This window comes from Hipposideros armiger, unplaced genomic scaffold, assembly GCF_001890085.2.
Source record: "Hipposideros armiger isolate ML-2016 unplaced genomic scaffold, ASM189008v1 scaffold_248, whole genome shotgun sequence".
NCBI lineage: Eukaryota > Metazoa > Chordata > Mammalia > Chiroptera > Hipposideridae > Hipposideros > Hipposideros armiger.
Genome location: NW_017731598.1, coordinates 2,617,387 through 2,634,357, shown reverse-complemented (window position 1 = coordinate 2,634,357; position 16,971 = coordinate 2,617,387). Strand labels below are relative to the sequence as shown.

At 48.5% G+C, this 16,971-nt stretch overlaps 1 protein-coding gene across 5 annotated transcripts in view; it reads left to right on the top strand.

The window, feature by feature from the left end:
• The window catches only part of EPAS1 (endothelial PAS domain protein 1), a 90,841-nt gene extending 74,638 nt beyond the window's left edge, over positions 1–16,203 (top strand). For 3 of the 5 annotated variants that reach the window (XM_019655855.1, XM_019655859.1, XM_019655856.1), the window contains 10 exons: positions 19–125; positions 5,719–5,944; positions 6,620–6,834; positions 7,971–8,161; positions 8,714–8,824; positions 10,271–10,761; positions 10,961–11,087; positions 11,378–11,495; positions 11,794–11,967; positions 13,944–16,203. In XM_019655855.1, coding sequence (XP_019511400.1) covers positions 19–125; positions 5,719–5,944; positions 6,620–6,834; positions 7,971–8,161; positions 8,714–8,824; positions 10,271–10,761; positions 10,961–11,087; positions 11,378–11,495; positions 11,794–11,967; positions 13,944–14,095 — 1,912 coding nt within the window. In that variant the 3' untranslated portion in view covers positions 14,096–16,203. The remainder of the gene's footprint in view (positions 1–18; positions 126–5,718; positions 5,945–6,619; positions 6,835–7,970; positions 8,162–8,713; positions 8,825–10,270; positions 10,762–10,960; positions 11,088–11,377; positions 11,496–11,793; positions 11,968–13,943) is intronic. The other 2 variants (XM_019655857.1, XM_019655858.1) reach the window with 2 other exon arrangements.
• The last annotated feature ends 768 nt before the right edge of the window (positions 16,204–16,971 follow it).

Here is a 16,971-nt window from a genome sequence, read left to right as displayed (position 1 = left end):
TTTTTCTTTTTGATTCAGAATCACAGAACTGGTTGGTTACCACCCAGAGGAGCTTCTCGGCCGCTCAGCCTATGAGTTTTACCATGCGCTGGACTCAGAGAACATGACCAAAAGTCACCAGAACTGTAAGTTCTTAGGGTGCCCTGTGTGGCTCCCTTGTGTCTGTGGAATTTGGCCTTGAGTGGGGTGTGACTGGTGAGACAGGAGAAGACTTGGTCACTTCCTTCACAGAGCCACTGTCTTGTGCAGCAGAAAGTCTCATGCCCTCAGTATGGTTAGAGCACTTGAGTGGACATGTTGAAGGATCAGGGAGAAAATAAACAGAGGGGAAGGTAGTAGGGTACAAACTGAACAGATGTGTTGAACTAGGCCATGGTTCTCAAAGAGCTTGCTGGCTGGATCAAGAGAGCTCAGTTGTAGGAGGCCGTCCAGGTAACGCAGTGATGGCATATGGAAACTGTGCTTTTCAGCTTGAAAGAAACCTGAGTTATGAAAGGTCTGTAGAACAGGACTGTCCAATAGAACTTTCTGCAATAGAAATGTTCTATATCTGCACAGTCCATCTATGACCTCTACAGTACTTGAAATATGTTTAGTAAAATTGAAGAATTGAATTTTTAAAACTTAATTAATGACACTTGGCTAGTGGCCCATATTGTACAGGGAAGTTCTAGTGCATTCACTTGGCCATATTCCCAGGGCAGTCTTCCCACTTGCAGGTGATCCAAGACAATTTTCTTGAGTCTACAGCCCATCAACATGCAAGGACTCTGGGTTTATAACCCTATACTTGGCCCCCTGAGGGTCATAGAAATTGATAGGATTGATCCCCATCCTAAGGGATCCCATTTCTGGGGGAAAGGGAGCTGTGGGCTCCTTGGGAGCCAGGGGGCTTGTACCTTTAGCTACAGTGTCTAGCATAACGTGAGGTACAGTACAGGTACTGAATGAATGATAAACCCAAGGGCATGAAACTTATTGGGGAAGAATGCTTCAAAGTAAGTGCCACAGTGGTGCAAACAGAGGTGCCAAGAAGATGTGGAAGGATTAAAAATGGGAAGGTAAGTCTGAGAAGATTCCCAATGGCTCTGCTGGTCTTGGGCTCCCAGAACTAGCTGTAGCTTGAAGTGGCAATGAGGAAAATGGAATTACACTAAAACCTTGGATTGCGAGTAACTTGGTTTGCGAGTGTTCTGCAAGACGAGCAAACATTCCTAATACATTTTAACTTGGTAAACGAGTGAGGTCTTAAAATATGAGTAGTTTGTTTCCAGAATGAATTATGCTTGCAAACCAAGGTGTCACTGTACAGCTATTTGTCCATTATTCCTAAATCCATTCCTCTGTCCTAAGGTTAGGACTGCTGAAGTTCAGAGCAGCTAGCAGATCAGCAACCCCATAAGCTGTATGAGAGCAGAGTTAATAGTCTCTAATGGAGTGAGGGTCTTCTTTTTCTAACTGGTTTCTCTGCTTCTTCCTCATGGTTTTTGGGTTTAATCTGACCATGCAACAGACAAGGCCCTTTATGATCTCTCGGAGAAGTTTCTCACTGTGCTGCCTGGCAAATAAATATATAATAACCTCAGTTCAGCCACATTTAGGGACCCAGGGATGGGGGAGGGAGGCGGAGGTGTTCTTGTGTGCCCATGTGGACTGGGAGTGACCCTGCCCCAGCTTTGAAATGATAGGATGTGGTTCCAGCCTTCACTTTGGGATCCCCCGTGCTCTTTGGTCCACGACTGTCCCTGCTCCCAAAGTCATCCTGACACAGGGATTTAGGGACCTGGGCTCCAGCCCAGCTGCCCCACGGATTCCACAGAGCTGGGCTTTTTGGGCCTTCCCACCTTTAGATGTAAAATAGGGGAAAAGTCCAGCTTTTCTTCTCAGCCAAAGGTGAAGTCAAAGCAGGGACAACAGTCAAAGTTTCTGGGAATTCTCGGAGGACAGTATTATTATACTTTATCTTCTGGGGCGGGAAACAGGAGGAAACCACTTTCTAAGGGAACAAAAATGATGACTCCTCTCTATGTGAAGGATTTTTTTTCTGTCTTCTTCTTCTTAGAAAAGCTTTGATTCATAAAAACAAGCTGGGTTAAAAATTTGTTATGTAGGTTTTCTGCTGACTCCAGGGAAAATATGATACTTTTTATTGAATCTGTGTGTTTAAGCATTAGGCACACTTCAAGGTGATTCACAGCCCAAATAGAAATCACAGGGAGCTTCTTCCCTTGGTGGAACCAAGTAAAGCCGCTCTCAGCTTAGAGGCCTGGTACCTCACCAGCAAACCCACATCCAGCAAAGGAAAATCTTCATGGTTTGGAAATTGGGTTAATGCTGGCTGAAACAAAAGCACCCGCCCCCTCATGCCTGCCTCTCCCTCCCTCCCTTTCCCTCTCTCCCCCTCCCTCTCATTAGGTTTGTGCAAATACAGTTGCACCACAGAACCACACTCATGCTGTGGAATAGCTGGAGGCCCAGGTTTAAGGCTGGTTCACGTTCACACACCAGTGTCCCGAATTTCCGCACGTATGTGTGTCTTAGCCTGTGAACATTTACTGTTGAAATTGCTAGGGAAGTTCAGCCCTCAAACCATATTTAGATAATTGAAAGCCATCATTTCCAAATGGATTAGTAATTTATACATTGTTACTCTCGGAGGGGAGGGGTTGGTTTCTCTTTGTTGTGTGAGGACATTATGTGCTCTTAGGAAAACAAGATTAAAGGCCATAAAAAGCCTATCTACCAAGTAGCAGGCCCCTCACCAAGGCTGACATTAATGAGCAGATGATTAGAAGGCTGGCGTAATTATATTCTACTAACAGCAGGCCCTCACCTGCAATCGCTAGAAATGCAGTTAAAACCTTTGCTCACTGCACTGTTTAATCAAGAAGAATAAGAGCCCTGAATTTTGTCTGCATTAAGAACCGTCTAAATAAGTTAACTCCGGCCACTTGAAATTGTGCAAGAATCATTTCACTGCAGAAGGGGAGCCTCAGTGGTGCAGATAAAGTGAAGTCAGAGAGGACAGAAGTTATTTCTTTGGCTGAAGAGTCCGTGATAGTTCAAGACAGAGGCAATAGCAAATTTGATCTTCCCAGTGAATTGTAGCTCAGGAAAATGAAGTCAGAGTGCTGGACTAGGAGCCACAAGGCTGTCATCTAGCCCAGACTGAGTCACTATTGTCCTGGGTGATGTTAAACAGGTCACAATCCCTCTGGCCTTGGTTTCCTCATGTGAAAAGGAGATGATCTCTATCCTCCTAACAGCACAGGATTTTTTTTTTTAAGATTAGGATGATGCAACCACTTTGGAAAATAATTTGGCAGCTTCTTAGAAGTAAACATATACTTAGCATATGACCCAACCATTGTGCTCCTAGCTGCACCCACGAGAAATGAAAATACATGTCCATGCAAATATTTGTACACAAATGTTTATAGCAACTTGATTCATAATAACCAAACACTGAAAACAAACATCCGTTGACAGGTGAATGGATAAACTAATTATCGTACATCCATACAATGGAACACTACTCAGCAATGAAAAGGAACAAACCATGAATACCTGCAACAACATGAGGAATCTGGAAAACATGCTGGGTGCAAAGAAGCCAGACACAAAAGAGTATATACTCTTGTGTGATTCCACTTACATGCAAATGGAGAAAAGAGCATTTCAATATATAGTAACAGAAACACATCAGTGATTGGCTGGGACCAGGGTGGGCATGAGGATTGAGGCATAAGGAATTTGGGGCGGAGCGGGGGAGAGGGGAATTGATGGAAAAGTCCCATTCCTTTGATTGTGGTAATAATTACAAGGGTGTGTACGTTTGTCAGAACTCATTAAGCTGTATGCTTTAAATGGGTGCATTTTTTTTTATTGAAGGTAAATTAAACCTTACTGAAATTGGTTTTAAAAAATGAAAACCTAACCAAAACAAGCTTAGACTAGGAATCTTTAATTTGGTTTATAATCTTGTCTACCGTTTCCACTGATGAAGGCCTTGCAGCCAATCACTCAGTAGTTCCAAGCCTCAGTTTCTTCAGGTGTAAAACAAGAATAATAAGAAACCTCATGGTGTTATTGTGTCTTTAGTGAGGTGATGGTAACACTAATAATCTTTATTGATGCTTTATGTGCCAGGCACTGTTATTATTGCTTTGCAGAAAAGAATTAGTCTTGAGACAGTTTTGAACACTGCAAAGCACTCGATACATGTAAGTTATGGTATTTCCTGCACCTTGGAGGTGCTTGTTAAATTTTTGAAGAGGGTAATATGTGCCAAGAAAACATAAATTAGTGTGAACCAAGCTGCATCCCTCAACCACACAGGGGTGGTGAATGGGGAGGTGGCCCACTAGCCTACCTGGAGAATCTGGATATTCTCCCACAGGGCCCCTCACAACATTATCTACAGGCGTGTCCTGGAGATGTGACAGGGCCTGAGCATTATCCATAGTAGTGACTTTGGGGAAGAGATGGCTTTTCCTGCAATGGCATTTGTCAGTGATGTTCAGTCAACATTCTTGTACCTGATAAGCCAGCCAGGCAGATTCGGCCCTCGGTACAAACAGCTGTGGTATACTGCATAGCTAATAATGATCATTATTACCATTATTACTATTATTATTATCAGTACTCCATTTTGCAGACAAGGAAACCAAACCCAAGAGTAACTGTTCTTTCCCCAAAGTCCCCACACTAGCACGATTTCCTAATTCTTCCATCATGCCTCTTTACCATTCTCTGTGATTTGGGGATTTCTGAGTTGGGATTCTGTAGAACAAATTCCCAAAGAATAAAAGTAAATGGGCCGTTCAGAAAACTACCAGAAATTCTAACATTGGTAGACTTTCATTTAAAGGGATTTATCGACTCATTTTTAACGGGACCAGATAGAGCATTCTGGACCGGGGGGAAAAGGGGTGCTGGGATGTGGTAATAGCTTCCTCCATGCTATTATACAGTAAAAACAAATATTAAGCAAACATTTAGAACAATCTGGAATTGGAAAGACGTCAGATGCAGGCAGCCTAGCTGGGCAGCGAGGAGGAGGAGGGGCAGGAAGGACTTGCCACAGCTTCGGAAGAGACAGCATAGGCTTCTGGGGGCCCAGCGCTTCTTCAGCCTCAGTGGGGGGCTGAGGGCGGAGCCTCTGCCTCTGCTAGGAGTGAGTGACAAACCTTCCGTGGCTCCTAAGCGGCAGGCCTGACAGATGACCTGGAGCAATCAAGGATATTGGTTTTTTAATAACTGTATATTCATAAATAGAGTATTAGTGGTGGGTCTGCTACAAAGAGCTGCCCTGAGGAGGGCTTTCTTCAAGCTGCACACACACACACACACACACACACGCACGCACGCACGCACGCACGCGCGCGCGCGCGCACACACACACACACACACAGACAAGGCTCTTCGTGCTGTTCCCTATGGGAGCTTCCTGTCATTGGACCCTGGGGGGAAACTAGGGCAGATGCTGTTCTTGGTTCCATTTCCAGCTGAGCCGACTGGTGAGCCATGTCTCAAGGGATTGGCAGTGAGCCACTCCATCACCGGGCAGCCTTGGGCAAGTCCTTTAACCCCCTCTGGCCCCCCTTTTCCTATATTTAATATGAAGAGCTGGGTGAGATGGTCTGTAAGCTCCCTTCCGGCTCACTTGCCCCAGTCCTCACGGTCTGGCGGCACCCAGTTTTGTCTGTCTCCCCACAGATGGCACTCCCAGTGGCGTCTCCCCCCCACTCCCCCCCGCCACCCTCCTGACCTCGGCCTCCATTTCTCCTTCCCTAGTGTGTGCCAAGGGTCAGGTGGTGAGCGGCCAGTACCGGATGCTGGCGAAACATGGGGGCTATGTGTGGCTGGAGACACAGGGGACAGTCATCTACAATCCGCGCAACCTGCAGCCCCAGTGCATCATGTGTGTGAACTATGTCCTGAGGTGAGTGTGTGAGGGCCAGTGGGGGGGCAGGCTGGGGCGGGGTGCCCAAGCTCCCCAGAGTGGTGATGGCAGGCCTAGGGAATGCCCAGCTTCTCGGAGGGCTCTTTGTGACCTCTTTGCCGTGCTGGCCCTTATGACCCAGAGAGCTTTGTGGATGTCTTGGGAACAGTGGGACACTTGGGGTTTCCCTGTTACAGTGCTTTTTCTGCTCCTTCCCCTTGGTGTGTCACCCATGACATGCTCTGACCCACATGGAGAGGCGGATAGAACATAGTTGTCACTTAACAACTATTTTCTGAAAGGGGAGAAAGGGAAGAGAATCGTTGGCATGTTTGAGGAAAAGAATACGTAACGCCTTCACTCTGTAGCGCCTGGGAAGAAAGCTGAGTAAGGTCACTGGCTAGGGTGAAACAAAACTCTTCAAACCCGTGTACACCATGCAGCATCTGGTAATAAAAGAGCATCCAAGTCAGATGCATAGTCAGCAGGCACTCTCGGCATCCCTACCTCAACTCAAACTTCCATTGTGTGGCTCTTTACAAAATGCCAACACACGGTGTCCATACCCATGTGTTAGGTTGAAAGCCTTAGCCATCAGGGTTTCCGTGTGTCTGGGGAGCGGAAGGATTTTGCTAGACAATGCAAATGGACCGAAGCAGCCTCTTATCCCTTCAGTGACATTGAGAAGAACGATGTGGTGTTCTCCATGGACCAGACGGAATCCCTGTTCAAGCCGCACCTGATGGCCATGAACAGCATCTTCGACAACAGTGGCGAGTTGACTGTGTCTGAGAAGAGTAACTTCCTGTTCACCAAGCTGAAGGAGGAGCCTGAGGAGCTGGCCCAGCTGGCTCCCACGGCGGGAGACGCCATCATTTCTCTGGATTTCGGTGGGTGCTTCTCAGCTGAGCCAGGGCCCATCGAACCCTCTTGGGGTGGGAGAGGTTCTTACTGTCACAGGCCACCACCCTCCCCAAAGGACTACAGCTTTTCCTTAACCAGAGCTATCCTGTCCCTTCCCTGAGTCTCGCTAAGGATCTGTTCATGGCCAGACTGTGCTGGGTGCAAAAGAACAACACATGCACCCGCCTCACGTCGGCGTAAGATGGTCCTATTTCTGACCTTGTACAGTGCTGAACCAGGCGGGGTTATGGAGGACCCCCTCCTGAGGAGTCCCATCTGCCCCACAGGCAGTGGGAATCTGAGGTGAGAGAGGGGGACAGCAAGAGATCTGCTCCAAGGCCACTCGCACGTGTCCACAAAGAGGGCTGATTTCTACCTGCCTTGAGGGACACATTGCTTATTGAGGCAGAGAAGTAGGATGAAATAATGTTGGGAGAGATGATTCCAGAAACTTGGACGAAGAAAAGATTCTGGCCCAAATTTTGCCCTCATAGGTACTACTTCTTTAAAATGTGTGCCCGTCCCATGGGGAGGTTTGCATCCTTGTGGCCTCAGACAGAGATTTCAGGCCCTACCCCACTCCCATGCTGGAAGCTCCCTTGGTGTGTACCTAGGGGCCCCTTCCTCCTCAGTGTGTGACCCACAGCCTTGCTGTGGCTGCTGGGAGGGCAGATGCACCTCCCTATGCTCTCTCTGAACTCTCTTGGCCCCTTCGGGTGTGTTCCTGAGAGGCCATGGGAGACTCACGGCTTCAGAGAATCGTAAAGGACAGTCCTGGGATGAGAAGTCCTGCAGCTTGCCTGTCTTGCGGTAGTGCCTAGGCAACTTGCCCAATTCTCCTCTCATAACCTCCTCATCTGCATTCTGGATTGCTCTTCAAGGAAGAGCACTCCTAATACATTTCGTCTCTGAAAATTAAATGCTCCAGGAGGGGTGTCCTCTTGAAAGGGAGTCCCAGTTAAAGGCCCCTTTGTCCCAGCTAAGCTTCAGAGTGCTGAAGGCCTAGTCTCAGTCATGACTTCCAGACTCTTTTGGATTTCTTGTGCCTCTTTGGACTTTCTCTGCCCTGGGGGTGAGCCCAGTGGTTGTGGGTGTTAATCAGGCCAGGGCCTTGTCTCCACAGGGAACCAGAGCTTTGACGAGTCCTCAGCCTATGGCGAGACCATCCTGCCCCCGAGCCAACCATGGGCCAAGGAATTGAAGAGCCATGCTGCCCAGAGCGAGGCCCAGAGCCTGCCTGCCTTCACCATGCCCCAGGTGGCTGCCCCAGGGAATACCAGCCCCAGTGCCACCAGTAACAGCAGCTGCTCCACGGTGAGCCCCCCGTGGAATGAGGGCATGGAAAGGGTGGGTTCCTCCTTCTGGCCGCTGCCAGATGGCTGGACAGTCCAGACAGAAATACTGTTCTTCTACTCAAGTTATCCTAGAGGCCTCTAAAGAGGTGGTGACATTTACATGCCAGATATCCAAGCCGTTGGTTTGTTCTCTGTATCCATCCCCACCACCACCTAAATGATAAGTTCCTTAAGGGCTGGGGCTGAGTCGCACACAGCTTTGAGCCCCTAGCTCCGTCTTTGTGCAGGGCAGTGACCATCCTGCTCAGGGCATAGAGCTGTACAGTTTCTACAGCCTTTATCTCATTTACTCCTGAAGACAGGCTCATTGTATGAGGAGGAGACTGAGGTTCAGGGAGGCTGATGCGTTGACCTAATTCACAGAGACTGTAGGGAGTGGCCCTCTACAAGTGCTTGTTCAGTGGAATGGAGTTGATCTGTGGGTCCAGGAATGTATTTCCCCTTCTACCTTGGACTCCGGGAAGACCAGTGTCATAGCCTTGACACGGTCACCCTCCTTCCTGGCCCCCAGCCCAGCAGTCCTGAAGACTATTACACGTCTCTGAATGATGATCTGAAGATTGAAGTGATCGAGAAGCTCTTTGCCATGGATACTGAGGCAAAGGACCCATGCAGCACCCAGGTAGGTGGCCACGGAGAAGGCAGGAGTGTTGTGCCATGCCTGCCAGCTGGTGGCGGTGAAGCCTCACTTCCATCCTTGCAGCCTTGTCCCTTTTGTTGCCGAGAACAGTTGGGATGCTTGGCCAAGGCCATGGTCACTACATGAGTGAGGGTGCAGGAAACTGGAGCCTGTGGCAGTCCCCTTCTCCCGCTGCTGCCCTCTGCCTTACCTGTGTCAAACCCAGACCTTCCACTTTGAACTCTCACCTTATTTATCTACTAGTTAGATAGCTTTCTTGGTGCACAGAAACCAAAACTACGACTGAACATAATCATCTTAGGAGTCTTTGAAATAACTTTTATTTTCAATGCATTTAAAAATAACATCTGATTCATAAATTTTCATTTACATACAACTCTTCAGGAAAGCATTTATTACCTAAGGCCAAATGTTCTTGCAGAAACTGTGTAAATAAGGCTGAGGTGGGGGGATGGCAGGATGTTTCAGAAAACCCATTAATTCCCAATTGGCTTAGTCAGTGGTATTCATCCAAATGTCCACCTTGCTCCTCAGCTTGTATCTGTATCCTGCCTGTTCCAGCTGTTCTGCAAAACTTTCGCCATTTCAGCCCTCCCTTCTCTCTCCTTTGAACTTCTACAGGATTTATTAGTTCTTGATCATAGCTGTCTGCTTCTGCTCTTTAACCATTTCATTTAGCTGTAATTATTAATACAGTAAGCAGCATCCTCCGAGGGAGGGTGTCCGTCTCTAAAGGTGGAAACTTTTTTCTGCCTCTGTTTATGAGTATTCCCCATGGCGCCCACCGTGACAGTGGGAGCTTAAAGGGCCGTCTCCGAGTACTCGCTGATGGGAATGAAAGTCCCTCCACCACTGGGGGCATCTGTCACTGTATGAGCAATCCACAGATGTGCCCTGGGCACTGACTGTCAAGGCCTGTGTCAGGGCATAGGAAGGAGGGAGGACAAAGCTGCCTTTGCTTCTCCAGGAGCCATTGTGTGTACCACAGGCCTAAGTGTCACAGGAGGACAGGGATGGGGGATTCACCGTGGGCCAAAGTATGCAGGGATGGCTTTGTGGGCGAGGCCGGATTTGCCCAGGTTCTGTGAGAGAAGGTGGGGTTTGGGCAGGTAGAGAGGAGAGCATTTCGGGTTGGGTGAGGGCAGTGACACTAGAGTGGTTCGTGGAGGGATGTCAGTGGAATGTGGAGACGTGTGAAACTGGCTGAAGAGAGATGAGCCACATGGAAAGGCTGGAAGAGGAGTCTGAGTTTCCTTGTGGTGGGCCACAGGAAGCCAATAAAGGCATGAGAGCAGGGCAGCGCCCCTGTCAAGCTGTGCCTCGGTGGATGACTCTAGCAGGGGCGGGGGGCCGGGGGGCTGAGATGGAGTGGTGTGTGAGACACTGCCAAGCGCTGAGCTTCTTGAGCTTTGCTCTGTGTCTCCTCAGATGGATTTCAATGAGCTGGACTTGGAGACACTGGCACCCTACATCCCCATGGATGGGGAAGACTTCCAGCTAAGCCCCATCTGCCCAGAGGAGAGGCTCTTACCGGAGAACCCTCAGTTCACCCCCCAGCACTGCTTCAGTACCATGACGAACATCTTCCAGCCACTGGCCCCTATGGCTTCTCACGGCCCCTTTCTCCTGGACAAGTATCAGCAGCAGCTGGAAAGCAAGAAGACAGAGCCTGAGCACCAGCCCATGTCCTCCATCTTCTTTGATGGCGGGAGCAAGGCATCCCTGCCACCGTGCTATGGCCAGGCCAGCACCCCTCTCTCTTCTTTGGGGGGCAGATTCAACACACAGTGGCCCCCTGATCCACCCTTACATTTCAGGCCCACGAAGTGGCCTGTTGGGAATCAGCACACTGAGGCCTTGGGGGCATCACCGTTGGAACCCCCTGTCACCTCGCCCCATCTCTCCATGTTCAAGAAGAGGTAAGTGGCAGTGACCGAATCTCAGGCCCCTCCGAAGCCTATGCCCCTCCTCTGAGGCTCTGCCCTTTGGGTCTTAGAGCCGCCACAGTCATAAGTATTAGTTCTGGACAGGCCCTCTGAGGGCCCTGAGATCAGGTAAAGGTACTGGGTGGCGTGGGGCCCCAGACTCCCTCATGAGCCATTCTCTTGGGCTTGGCAGGTCTGCAAAAGGCTTCAGGCCTCAAGGCCCAGATGCGATGAGCCCGGCCATGATAGCCCTCTCCAACAAGCTGAAGCTGAAGCGACAGCTGGAATATGAGGAGCAAGCCTTCCAAGACATGAGTGGGGTGAGCCATCTCCTGACTGACACCACTGTGGACGCCACAGCCCTTGGGGACAAGCTGGGTGGGGGCCGGGGCTGAAAGCAGAGCTCCAGCCTGGCTGGAAGCTCTTAACTGTTGTGAGGCTCAGATTTCCAGCCAGGGCGGCAGGGAGGGGCGGGCCTTTCACAGAGAGCAAGCCCAGCCCCGTTCCAGGCACAGCTGCTCTGAGCCCACCCCAGGCCACCCCCGACTCAGTCTGAGGATCTGGTTCTCTCAAACCCTCCCTCCTCTGTATCTGCCTTTCCCACACCCAGGGGGACTCTCCCGGCAGCAGCACTTCACATTTGATGTGGAAAAGGATGAAAAGTCTCAGGGACTGTGGGAACTGCCCTCCGATGCCTGACAAACTGCTGAGTGGGGACATACCCAGTGGTGAGCAGTAGGGTTGGGGGACTGGGGTGGGGGAGGGCATTTGCAGGTGGGAGGACTGGGGGCTCAGGGGTCCATCCTGGTTCCTCCACTCATCACCTGCCTTGCCTGCCCTACCCTTTCTACCCTGGCTCAAATGACGTCATCAGAAATCTCCAGGCTTGGAGGCCCCCAGGAGCTGGCTCTAGTTCTGGTGGCTCTGAGCACCTTTTGTGAAGGAAGTGGGGGTTCTGGGGGCTTCAAAGTCTCTCCCCTCCCTTGGGTCGGCACTGTCTCTCACTCTCCAACTTTGATCTTGCAGATGAGTTCACCCAAAATCCCATGAGGGGCCTGAGCCAGCCTCTGAGACACCTGCCACCACCACAACCACCATCTGCCATGAACCCCGGGGAGCATGCCAAAAGCGGGTTCCCCTCACAGTGTTGTGCCTTCCAGTACCAGGACTACAGTCTGCCATCAGCTCACAAGGCCTCAGGTGGGTGCACTCAGGAACTGGGACCTCCTGCCAAAGTCTGATGTGTGTGGAAGGGGTAAGGGCCAGGAGATGGACATCAAAAAGCAGCTGGTGTTGGCTCAGTACAAGGAGGACTTGCTGCCATGAAAGGTGGCTAGCTTAGAGGGGTGGGCCCTCTGTCCTAGAAGCATTGCAGCAGGGGCTGGAAGGCCATCTGTCTACAGGGCTTTAGAAGGAACCTCCCAACTATCAGGTGCCATCTAGGGCTCTTTCGATCCAGAGTGTTCCCCTGTGTCTTTTATTTGGTTCTTCATGTTACCATGTTGCCTAATGCCCCGTTATTCATCGAGGGCATCACTCTGAGTTCAGTCAGGACCTGAGCAGAGAATGTGCTGCCAGGAGGGTGTCCTGAAAAGTTCTGAGAGGATCCACTCTGCTGTACCTTCTGGGAGGGTTAGTCACATGATGCCTGCCTTCACTCCAGGTCCTCCTTTGTCTATTACCGTCTTGTAAAACATACATGTTGTCAAGAAAAGGTTGCTAGTTAGCATACACATACGTAATTCATGATTGTGTGGTGGAATGTCCCAGACCCCTGCCCTAAAAGAGGGCGATTTCCTCAGCAATATGGTTTGCGACAAATTGATGTTCAGTGCTTCAGAATCCAGGCTTTAGGCAGCGGTTCTCAACCTGTGGGTTGCAACCCCTTTGGGGGTCGAACGACCCTTTCACAGGGGTCGCCTAAGACCATTGGAAAACAAAAAGATATTTACATTACGATTCATAACAGTAGCAAAATTACAGTTATAGAGTAGCAACAAAAATAATTTTATGGTTGGGGATCACCACAACATGAGGAACTGTATTAAGGGGTTGCAGCATTAGGAAGGTTGAGAACCGCTGCTTTAGAGCCTCCTGATAGCCGTGGGCTTAAATTCCAGCTCTGCTCTTTACCAGCTTGAGGACAGAGCAAGCCTCACATTTAAATGAGAAGTTTGCATTCACAGTGTTAAGTTCTGGCAGGTTTTGTGTTCAGTACATGATAACCAGCATTAATATTCTTTCTGTGAACCCACAAGTTTCCTTGAACTACAGAAATCAAGGGAGGTTATTTCTGACAATAAGTAAAAGAAGGGGGGATTAGAAAGGGATGGTGAGTAAGTACCCATTGCTACAGGGGGGGGCTACATAGAGCCATGAGACCCGCCCCCATCCACAAAGGAGTGCTGTCAAGTAGGGGAGGCAGGTGTGGACCCTGGGAAAGGACTAAGGAAGAGGGCCCCAGGGATGGGGTGCTGCACATAGGCCAAGGGAAGAGGAAGTGGGTATCGCACATTAGAGGGGCCCAATGAAGTGCTCCCAGGCTGTCCTCTGGGTGCCTAAGCCTCCCTTCCAAGGAAGTGGGGTTTGGGTGCTGTGAGATGCCCCTTTGCCCCTCTGCTGCAATGTGGGCATATGTTTGTGCACATTTTTGTATGTGCGTGTTTGTTCATATGCATGTGTACATATTCATGCACACGTGTGTATGGTACGTGTGTGTGCAGGCAGCAGCTGGCTCAGAATTCCCTGTTGCCACTGCTGCCAGTGCACAGTGGGCACAGGCTCTTACTGATGTCTCCTCCTCTGCGGCCAGGAAGCCTTCGTGGGGGCTCCCTCCACACAAACCCCCCAAAACTCTCTGCTTGCTGCTTTCTACACTGTGCACTTTCTCTCTTCCCATGGGCTCAGCACCCCACCTAGTGAGATGGGTCTAGAGGCAGACACATTCTTTGCTGGGTCCACCCTCTGAGCATGGAGTAGATCACTCAGGAAAGACAACATTGAAGAAACAGCGTGATAGTAGGACTGGCCCACCCACACCCCGAATCATGCAAACTGTAAAATGCCTCTTGCTCTCCGCATGTGCCCTTCTTGTCCCTGCTGGCCTCATGAAATAGACTGTTTTCCAAATGTTTGATTTAGAGTTTTTAAAATATGGTACCAACTCCTTCTTTCAGGAATGGCAAGCCGGCTGCTCGGGCCCTCGTTTGAGCCCTACCTGCTGCCTGAATTGACTAGATATGACTGTGAGGTGAACGTTCCTGTACCAGGAAGCTCCACGCTCCTGCAAGGAGGGGACCTCCTCAGAGCCCTGGACCAGGCCACTTGAACTAGAGCCTTCCGCCAGGCAGGCACCCTGCCAACGCCATCCCACCAGCTTCACTCTCTACGTCTTTTTTTGCAACTAGGTATTTCTAACACCAACACACTTTTTACAAGATGTACTTAACTGGTAAATTTGCCCAAGTCACCAAGTAATGGCCTTTTTCTGAAGATGCTCATTTTGTTATCCATATTTTTAAAATACACAATTGTTTTACCTGCTGTGTTTTACTCTGTCAATGAAAATGTTCTTAAATTTTGTAAGATTTTCCCCCCCAACTTCAATTACTTCTAATTTATATTATTCATAGGCCTTTCTCTCTCTCACACACACATAGTCATACTAACAAGTTTGGTGTATGTTTTGTTCTGCTGTAGGGAAAGCTTTGGCTTCATTTAAACTAAAAAGATTTTGTTGTTGTTGCCAAAGAGAAATAATTTTGCTTTCCAAGCTTGATTTGTGCCCTCTCATAGCCCTTCTCCTTTCTTTTTTAAAACCAATCACCATATTGTAAATTTCAATCTTTTTTTAAAAATCCAACTCTTTGCTCTAATTTTTATGACTTTTGGGGGAAAAAAAAAAAAGAAAGAAATGTGAAGGGTGAACTCCAGTGTATGTGGTTATCTGTGAAAGTTGCAACAGCGTGGCTTTTCCTAAACTGTTTGGTGTTTTCCCCCATATTCAGTGGATTTGTTTTTTAATTATTATTCAAAACCATAACTGAGTTTTTTAAAATTTATATCTGGGTTAAGTGTTTATCATATATATGGGTACTTTGTATTATCTAAAAACTTAGAAACGGAAATGGAATCCTGCTCACAGAATCACTTTAAGATCTTTTTTAAGCTGTTAATTTTCTTTTTCCGGGTGTTGCTGACACTGCAGAATTGTACAGTACTCCCACGGGCCTGGACTAACACTGCTCAAGGTCCCTCTCTGTTGGCTTTTGCTTTGGGGGTATACCATAGGCGTGACAATCTAAGACGTGGAATCCAGTGGGAGCATTGCGAGCTGTCTTCTCCTCACGTTCTGTATGTATTATGTATGTATGTATATATTATTATTGCTGCCAAGAGGGTCTGATGGCACATCATGGGATCGGGGGTGGGGGTGGGGCAAATCTAAGGGAAAGGAAGTGCTTTAACTTTTCTTAAGGTTTTGTTGCTAGCCCTTCAAGTGCACTGAGCTATGTGACTAGTGGGCTTTCACCTGGCACATTTGGATATTTCCAGAACTACCATGAGATGGTTTTGATGGGAATTCATGAAAGACAGTAAGAATTCAGAAATGGTGCAGTGATCCAGTCCATGTCTTCCCAGCTTACCACCTCGGAGCGCATGGATCTGGACTTAGAGGGCACAGAAAGTAGGAGCAGCTAGTCCTGACCATCCCAGTGCCCCTTCCTCAGCCTGCCCTCAGATTGCCCTGCAAGGCCGAGGTGCAGCGCCCCCCGCTGGCGAGCAACAGGCAGACCTCCGGCACAACCCCAGCCTCAGGCCCTCCCGGAGGTCTGTTTGTCACTTGAAGTGACTTGTATAGGTAGGAAGCACTGGAAATAGAGTGTTCTCAGAGCACTTTAACTCACTGGGTAAGAGGGACAATATTTTTTGGTTTTTAAATACCAATCACAGAACTTTTCTGTCATGGGTACAATGAAGAAGTTTCTAGAAACACACACACAATGCACAGCAGGCCAAGAATTGGGTAAGCCTGGATGGATTGCCAAAAACAAAACCAAAAATTTAAATTTCAAAAAAAAATTAAGTTATAAATCTAATTACCTATTCACTGTGTTGCCCAAATCATACTTAAGCACCACAGCTTTGTTCCACACACAGCGATAGAACTTGAAGGGTTACTGACATGTAAATGCTGATGTTTGATTTCCTGTGTGTGCTGCCTCAGCATTAAGGGTATTTTACCCTTGCAGTTTTACTAAAACACTCTGAAAAATATTCCGAGCTTCAATATTAACCTTACCTGTCAACGTAACGAGTTCATGTACATTATTATTTTGTCGAATTCCTACTGACAACATTATTACTATATGGGAGCTTAACTTTATAAGGAAATGTATTTTGACACTGATATCTTATTAAAGTATTCTGATCCTACCACTGCTGATGGCGCTTGTTTCCTATGGGTTTATCATGGGTTACCCTGATGTAATGCAAAGTATTTATTAAATAATTTACAGAAAATGAACATTGGCACTGATCTTTGTGAGACAACTGAGGCCAACTGGCAGAAAGATGGGTGAAGGAAGAAAAAAATGAACGTTAATACTTGGACACTGCCTGAGACTGGGAAGCCATGTTGCGCTGTCTGTATTTCTATCTGCCACAGAGCCCTCTTTATGTCCAATGGGGGGTCCAAGGAAAGATGTCATGGCCCCTGCTTTCAGAAAGTTACATGAAGCAATGTGAGAGTCACGCCGGTCTACGTGTGTGCACACTACGCACTCTGTGATGAAGGGGAAACCTGGGCTCCAGCAGCCAGAAGACTTCAGCTTGGAGGTGGCAGGGCTCAAGTGGGGACTTTCCAGGTAGAATGGGAAAGGCAAACAAAAAAGCCAGAGACAGAGCAGAGTGAAAGCCTCAAATTGGATATGGGCATGATGAGCTCCCTAATTCAAATTTTACTTTTCCAAATCATGACCACTTCTCAACAGATGGCTGTCTCCATGGTGTGACTGTGGAGTGATGAGAGCCCGGGACCAGCCGTTCCAGTGCCGTGCACTTCGCTTGCCTAGTAGTTCAGTCCACATAGTGTGGTCTCCCACTTACCTTCTTAGTTCACTTGATCCTCAGGCTAAACAGTCCTGTGAGCGCCCAATTCACAGATGAAACAGAATCAAATTAAGCAGCTTCCACAAGTCATAC